The sequence below is a fragment of the Rhamphochromis sp. 'chilingali' genome, assembly GCF_963969265.1.
Source record: "Rhamphochromis sp. 'chilingali' genome assembly, chromosome: 19".
Classification (NCBI taxonomy): Eukaryota; Metazoa; Chordata; class Actinopteri; order Cichliformes; family Cichlidae; genus Rhamphochromis; species Rhamphochromis sp. 'chilingali'.
The window spans coordinates 4,608,556-4,617,356 of NC_137946.1; the positions used below are offsets into that span (position 1 = coordinate 4,608,556).

General features: G+C 40.8%; 1 protein-coding gene across 1 annotated transcript; it reads left to right on the plus strand.

Moving 5' to 3' along the window:
* Positions 1-272: 272 nt before the first annotated feature.
* LOC308387031 (zinc finger MYM-type protein 1-like) lies at positions 273-3,840 on the plus strand (the record flags this gene model as incomplete). Its single annotated transcript, XM_080866904.1, has 2 exons — positions 273-631; positions 1,412-3,840. The coding sequence occupies exons 1-2, from the start codon at positions 547-549 to the stop codon at positions 3,838-3,840; spliced, it is 2,514 nt and encodes an 837-aa protein (XP_080723030.1). The 5' UTR covers positions 273-546.
* Between the last annotated feature and the right edge of the window lie 4,961 nt (positions 3,841-8,801).

Genomic DNA, 8,801 nt, shown 5'->3' on the forward strand with positions numbered 1-8,801 from the left:
AGTTGGCACTGACAGCTGATTATTCTGCTCTTATTTTTTTAAACCGGCCTGGTTTTGTGAGCTATGTATGTTTTTATTTATGTATTTAAGTGTATCATAACCCACTGTGATGGTTTTGTTCTTTTATTGTTTAATTCTAATTGGGTTTTACAGATAAAGGGATGTTTGTATTCATAGTTTATAATATGTTTGCTCTGGGAGTGAAGTGCTCATTTTCATAATATAACAACGTAATACACAGTAGTGATATAGTAATGATGTTTCCCAAGCAGTGCCGTAGCTCCGCAAACGCACATAACGCACACTGCGTAGGGCACCAAATGGCCGGTAGGGCACCAAAAAAATCAGGGTCGTAAAAAAAAAAAGTAAACCATATTAATACTATAAATATCATATGCATTAATATGGTTAAACAATACAAAAGCAACATAAAACAATTTTCCCGAGAAAAGGGGTGAATCTGCTTTGTGCCCTGTCTCCAGTCTCCTCCTGGTGCCCCCCCACTCCCAGTGGTCTGTTCTATAATTGGTAAACACCTGTTTGAACATGGCCTCGAAACGGCAACAGGAGTCGGGAGCGGAGAAAAGAAAGAAGAAGAGGAAGCGTGATGAAACTCAGGCGTCGCTTGCCGGTAAGGCAATGTTTAAATAATAATAATAAAAAAAGTTCATTATTGTAGCCCTTGCTTGCACGCTCATGTCCATCAACTCTGTGATAGCTCCTGTTAGCAGTGTTCATACTGTGTTAACAAATGTTGCAAATGATTGATGTTGGGTAGTTTGTTTACGTTGTGGATATGAATATAGAATGGACTACTAAAAGCAACTCATCATGGTCACTCAATTGACGGTTTTCAGATAACGTTAGCAATCGTGACTCACGATTGCTAACGTTATCGTGATTCGTGAGACTAGCATTTCCCTCCTCAGGTTGCTAGCTGGCTAACGTCATGCATGCTACTGATTAACCTTAACTTTGGGATAGGTCAGTGATGCAGTCAAGTATTATTATCAGATTAGACAAGATTACTTTGTATGTTGCTGCATTTCAGGATATCTATAAAGACGCATATCTTATTTATGCCATTGACGTCTGAACACATAAATAGTTCTCGTCTTTCTTTAGGTTCATAGATCAAGGGCGACATCTGTTGGTGAAACTGTAATATGAAACCTATATCTTCCAGTAATATAGATTTCCTACTTGCGCATTTATATCAAATTATGTACAGCATGTTTATATTGCCATTTGCCATTATGAAAATCTATACATGTAAAATATAGTTAGTAATTTTTAAATGTACCAGTGACTTACTTAATTTATTAGTCTTATAATGCAATCTTTCGTAGGCCTACTGTAGATTCAAAATTGTATTTCTGTAAAATCCCTGAATATTTTCTCTTGTATGCAGGGTCAATGCTTAAATATGTTCAAGGAGGATCTCAAGGACAGGATGAACCATCCAGTAGTAGTGCCATCCCTGGACATCAACCACCAGCCATTGTAGACCCTGCAACAATCCCTAGCCAAGAAGAACAAGAACCATCAACCACCAGTTCAGGTACAGTTCCATACACAAGTACCACTGAGAGTCCTGTCACTGAGAGACTATCAGAAAGTGACACTGTGGAGACATGTGTGCCCCCTTCAACCGATCCTGCTCTTTGGCCAGCTCACATTGTAGATGCTGATCGTGTTGAAATTGTGCGGAGAGGTCCTTTTAATGTCAGCTCTGATTTTAATTTTCCAAAGGGGCCTGATGGAAGAGCATTTCACACTAGCCTTAAGTTCAAAATTCTTCCCAATGGAGAAAAGGTTCACCGGAGCTGGTTAGTGTACTCACCGCAGAACAATGCTGTGTTCTGCTTTGCATGTAAGCTTTTCAGTGTGAAGGATATAAAGCTGAGTACAGAGGGCTTCAGTGACTGGTCGAACATCAACATCCGTTTGAGGGGTCATGAGTGTAGCCAAGACCACATACAGTGCATGCTTAAGTGGAGAGAACTGGACACACGGCTAAAGAAAAGCATGGCAATAGATCAACAGGAGTTGACCTTACTAGAGGCAGAAAGGAAAAAGTGGCGAGAGATTCTCAAACGATTACTCTCAATAACTCTCTCACTGGCTTCCAGAAATTTGTCTTTTAGGGGCTCTTCTGACTGTCTTTATGAGCCGGACAATGGCAACTTCTTGAAGGAAGTAGAGCTTATGGCAACATATGACCTTGTAATGGCAAATCACTTGGCCAACATAAAAGATGAAGGTTCCCACACACATTACCTCAGCCCTGAGACACAGAACGAACTAATTCAGATTATCTCTTCAGAAACATTCCGCGCCATTGTGAAGCAAATCCAGTTGGCAAAATACTTCTCCATCATTCTTGACTGTACTCCAGATGTGAGTCACACTGAACAAATGTCAGTCATAGTACGCATTGTTTGTTTCCAAGCACAACCAGATATTAAAGAATACTTTCTTGGCTATATAAATGTGGAGCAAACAACTGGCCTTAACCTGTCCAATGTTGTCCTTGACAAGTTGAAGGAGCTTGGCATTCCATTTGAAAACTGTCGAGGACAGGCCTATGACAATGGGGCCAACATGAAGGGGAAGAAGCAAGGTGTTCAGGCCAGACTGCTACAATTAAACCCGAGAGCATTGTTTGTGCCTTGTGGAGCTCACACGATGAATCTGGTCATAGCTGATGCTGCCAAGTCCTCTCCAGATGCAACTGGCTACTTTGGGTATTTGCAGAAGTTGTTCAATTTCTTTTCCAGTGCCACCCAGCGATGGGCCATTTTAACAAAACATGTGAAATTGACACTTAAATCTTGGAGTGACGTTAGATGGGAAAGCAGGCTTCAAAGTGTAACTGCTGTCCGGAGTCAGACAAAAGAAGTGAGGGATGCTCTCCTGGAGGCCAGAGAAGCTGTAAGTGATGCAGTCGCAAAGGTGGAGGCTCAAGTGCTTGCTGAGGAAGTAGCCTCATTTCGATTTTTGATTTGCTCCATCGTGTGGTGTGAACTTCTTACAATCACAAACCAGGTGAACAAGTTACTACAGTCCAGCTCCATGCAGCTCGATGTTGCTGTCAGGCTCATTGACACTGCCAAAAGTAACCTCTCTAAATACAGACAGTCTGGGTTTGATGAGGCTGTGTCAGCTGCCAAAGAACTCTGTGAGGCCCTGAACATAGAACCACAGTTGAAGGAGAAAAGGCTCAGGAGCACAAAAAGGCAGTTTGCATATGAAGCTGTTGATGAGCCCCTCCATGATGCCCTTAAAAAGCTTGAGGTCACATTTTTCAATTGTGTTGTGGACTCTGCTTTAATCTCCCTACAGGAGAGGTTTGAGACCATGAATCAAGTGAAGGAGAAATATGGAGTGCTGCTTGATTTCAGCAAAGTGAATGGGATGTCCAAGGAGGATTTAAAAAAACACTGCACTGAAGTACAGAAGACACTGACAGATAAGGGAGTAGCTGACATTGATGGACCTGAGATGATGCAGGAAATCATCAACCTTCCTCAGCTGCCACCACAGACGTCTGCTTTGGAAATGCTGTCATTTTTACATGACAATCAGCTTCAAGAGGTATATCCCAATCTGTGGATTGCTCTGCGTATTGCACTGACCCTGCCTGTCACAGTTGCCTCTGCTGAGCGAAGCTTTTCAAAGCTCAAACTCATTAAAACGTACCTGCGTTCATCAATGGGGCAGGAACGTTTAAGTGGTCTGGCTGTTATCAGCATCAATGGTGACGTGGCTCAGAAGCTATCATATGATGACCTTATAGCTGATTTTGCAACCAGAAAATGCAGGCGTGTGCCTCTCTAGGCCCTAGAGAGGCACACCACGCCTGCATTTTCTGGTTGTCAGAGTATGCCCTAGAGTCTAGGGCATACTCTGACAACGAATTGTAAAAATGTTTAACATAGTTACTTAAGGAATGTGGCTTTTGTGTTCAAATTCTTATTTTTCTTATTTAAGTTTCTTATTTAAATTCTATTGTGAAACTATTTGTAAATATATTAATAATAATACTATTATATTATATATATTATTTTTTTATAAAAAAAATTACACATTATTGCCAGGCTCTTTGTTCTTGTTCCAATGTTCAATTTTTGTTTCAGTATTTATTTGTAACAGTATTTTTAACCTCCTTTAACCTTATTTATTTGTTTAACTGTCATGTTTGTTGTTATTTAATTAAACAAATTCCACTGAGAAATTCAAAAGTATTAATGTTTTTTTTTTTTTTTTCAGTGGCGGGGGGGCACCATAAAGCATTTGTGCTTAGGGCACCCAAATGGCTAGCAACGGCCCTGTTCCCAAGCACATACACGGATATCTGAACACACTACATTTATATCATAAAGTATCTGTATCATCATACAATGTTTTCCTTCCTTTTTGTGATACCCTACAAAATGTAAGACATTTACTCAAACTACATTTTAACTTACCTTCTAGTTTTTATTGCAGTATTTTTGGCACTATATGATGGTTTTATTTTCATTTGATAGAATGCCAGTAAAATAGCATTATTTTTATTTACTTATTTATTTCAAATTCTCGGTCCCTGGTAGGGTTGCCAACTCCCTGAAAAATGAATAAGGGACACCTCATGGCCAGGGCTGGGCGACCCGATTGTCTTCACCCTTCCCAGTGTGGGGAATTTTTTAGCACTTGTTTTTGTGTGTGAAATTATTTTTTTAACCATTTGACAAAGTGCATCACTTTTCAGCACAATACTTTTGTTTCTAAATACGGGACGATTCCGTTTTTCAAGGGACGGTTGGCAACCCTAGTCCCTGGCAGTGTGCTCTCTACAGAACACAAATTTGTGCACATTATTCTTTTGTTTTGGACCTTGGACCTTCACATTTTGTAGCAGCATTTGACTATGAAACACTACGGTCTCATAAACATACTTGCATGAAAATACAACAGGTGCTTTGAGGACTGTGGTTAGTAATGATGGCTGGATGTAGGTGTTTATAGCCCACTCTTAATATTGGCTAGTTTGTCTGGAGCTGCACACAAACATGGTGAGAATGCCTGTGAATTCAGGCTGCATAATACTGAAGGTATTATAATTTGTGATGTAAAAACAAATGTGTGAAAACGCAGTAATTAATGGATATTTAATTCATCTCAACCCAAAATCATCAGAATGAACAGTGAGACATTGCAGTCTCATACACACACATACACACGCCTATGAATTCAGGCTGCAAGGACACACACACACACACACACACACACACACACACACACACACACACACACACACACACACACACACACACGTACGCACGCACGCACACACACACACACATACACACACACACACACAGTAACTAAAGGGGGTAACACTGTACACAAAACTGATTAGATTCAAATTAATTTGGGGTGGAACAAACTGAGACAAAAAGCATCCCATATTTATGAATCTACATGAACCAAGATGGAAAAAAGGAGACTGGAGGGAAAAAAACTGGAATAATGAGAGACTAGAGAGTTCTGAGAACATTCAGAGTCTGAGCGACTGACAAACACACACAGGCTTTGTATCATTTGACTCGTGGCAAACCAAATGATACAAAGTCTTCATAACCGATGTTTTTCTGTCATATCTGCAAGATCAGATGTACTCAAACACAAGACCCAAATGTTCAATGCAGGTTTAAGTTCTTTAATTACACAACCAAGAATGACATCAGGGCAAATGTTACCTTTTCTCTTGTGAACTATTGCAGAAAGTAATCCAAGTAGGGGGACACCAGAGGTTTGAAATTTCTTTGTGAACTTGTGAATTTGTAAGCAATGAAGATACCAGGTGGTAGTGACAGTGAAGGGTGGACAGGCAAAGGATTCACTTAGCGGAGTGGGGCGATTGAAGCCTAGCTTAGGTCCTTAGGTCTCAGAAAGAAGAACTTTCTTGGTTTGCAAATTTAGTTGAATGAACTTGCAACCAGTGATGGGAATAACGGTGTTACAAGTACTTTTTTCAGTAACAAGTAATCTAACGAATTACTATTCCTATCGTTACAACGCCGTTACCGTTACTAACAACAAGTGGCACGGTGGCATTACTATTTTTCAACAAACAGACGGTTGAAGCTGTGTTCAGGTTACCACAGTTTATATCAGTTGCACGGAAGTAGCTGTAAGTAATCTGTGCGCTACAGCTTTAAGCAGCTGCGCGCTCCCGTGGATGGCAATCACTTTCTTGCAGATAATCACTTTTTGGCACAACACCTGGAGCTAAGGGGCAAAACAATCGCATGAGTGCTGCTGTTTGACTGAGGAAGAATAAAGTAGTTGTGGTAAGCCAATCACATGACCACGTTAAGATGACAAAGCAACAAGGTGATATATACCAGTTTTTAAATTGTGTTGATAGACCTCGTAAAACCAGAGTCACGACAAACAATATATACACGGTGTTTTTTCCTCAATAGTTTCGTCACGTTTACTGTGTAAGGACAGCGCTAACAAGCACTCTCTGCTTATGAGCAAACAAAATTCAGCCCTTTCGTGTTGGTGGAAAAATGCACCATGTTGACCAATCAAAAATGATATGGCAACATGGCATTTGGTTGTTTAGGAAGAGGGGGAAGTTTCAGGAGTGACGACGAGAGAGAGAGAGAGAGAGAGAGAGAGAGAGAGAGAGAGAGAGAGAGAGAGAGAGAGAGAGAGAGAGAGAGAGAGAGAGAGAGAGAAAGAAAGACAGCAGAAAAAGAGAGAGAGCGAGTTTTGAGATGTGAAAGATTTGTGACGTTTGGCGTGTTTGGAGTGTGTAGTTAATGTGTTGTCTTGTGTAGTTAGCTAGTGGTGTTGTGGATAGTTTTGTGTTGTGTGTCAGAACAATGAGGCGACTGCTGTCTCCAGGTAGAAACAGGAGTGATACACCTGCTGCTGTCAGACCTGCAGGTATCAGGCTGTGATGTTCTCCTTTATAGTGGACAGAAATTATTTTTTTGGAGTGGCACAAATAATTTGTGTGGCATCTTATTGAAGAACAGCTGATTGTTCTGTAAATAGTTTGAAATGTTTTTTTTTTTTTTTTAAAAAAGGTAAAAGGTAAACGGCTGCAAGTAACTTTGTTGTTTGCAAAACTTGTGCATAGGATTTTAAAATTGACAATTTATATTTGCATTTAAAGTTATGAAATATGATTCAATAATGTTTGTGGTTGTTGCAGTAAAAAATATAACTTTTTCTACTTGGATTTTATGTTTTTTGTCTGATTTTAGATCAATTGTGTTAATACAGTATGTCAAAATGAAAACATAACTGTAAATTCAGACACGTGAGGTTGTGCTGAAAGGAATGATACCAAACAAGACAAAGTAAATAGTTTTTAAAGGTGAAATGTAGAGGTCAAATCAGAAGTGGTTAAAATGGCCAGTTATACCCTGAACCCCAGAGGGTTAAACATTTAGTCAACATCAAGTCAAAGGAGCTTGCAAAGAAAAGCGTCTGGACTTCTTTAAGTTGCTTGAAGATGTTTCAGCTCTCATCCGAGAAGCTTCTTCAGTTCTAAGGTGAAATGGTGGGGAGTCCCAGATTTAAACCTAGTGGGAGTTTCCCCCCACAGAGGGACAAAAGGACCCCCTGATGATCCTCTAATCGCCTGAGCCAAGGTGTGAAACTGGGTGTGGGTCCCAATCAGCCAGAGTTTCGGGTGTGTTCATTGTGAAACCTGGCCCCACCTTATCATGCGAATTCCTGAGGTCAGATGGTCCAGGATGTGAGTGGGCGTTAAGGCGTCTGGGAAGGGATCTCAAAACTGGATTATAGATGGCAGAGAGTTGGTGTCGTAAACCCCTGCCTCTGTTCAAAGATGGTCGCTCACAGTGGACATAGATGGCTTCTTTCATTCCTCTTTCAAACCATCTGTCCTCTCTGTCCAAAATGTGAACATTGGCATCCTCGAAAGAGTGACCTTTATCCTTAAGATGCAGATGGACTGCTGAGTCTTGTCCTGTGGAGGTGGCTCTTCTGTGTTGTGCCATGCGCTTGTGAAGTGGCTGTTTGGTCTCTCCAATGTAGAGGTCTGTGCATTCCTCGCTGCACTGTACAGCATACACCACATTGTTCACAATGAGCTCACCCGAAACCCTGGCTGATTGGGACCCACACCCAGTTTCACACCTTGGCTCAGGCGATTAGAGGATCATCAGGGGGTCCTTTTGTCCCTCTGTGGGGGGAGACTCCCACTAGGTTTAAATCTGGGACTCCCCACCATTTCACCTTAGAACTGAAGAAGCTTCTCGGATGAGAGCTGAAACGTCTTCAAGCAACTTAAAGAAGTCCAGACGCTTTTCTTTGCAAGCTCCTTTGACTACGATGACCTGGGTGACTGAGAACCTTCACAGACATTTTTTTTAAAGTAACGCAATAGTTACTTTTCAAGTAATTAATTACTGTTAGAATCTCGTAACTCAGTTACTAACTCAGTTACTTTTTTGAAGAAGTAAGTAGTAACTATAATTAATTACTTTTTCAAAGTAACTTGCCCAAAACTGCTTGCAACACACAAAACAGAACTAGAACAACACAATGGTGACAACAGTCAGAAGAAGAGGTTAAAACAGCTGTTCTAGCTGGCTCAGGAGGTAGGAGCAACCCCATCCAAAGGTGGGATAAGACCAGTACCCTGCCCAGCTCCACCTGAAAGAAAAGAGAGAATGAGGGTGAAGAAAGAAAAGAAAAAAAAGGGCCTGTCAGAACAGTGACAATTTCAGGGGGAACTACTGCGGATTGAGAATTTTTAAAATGACTTG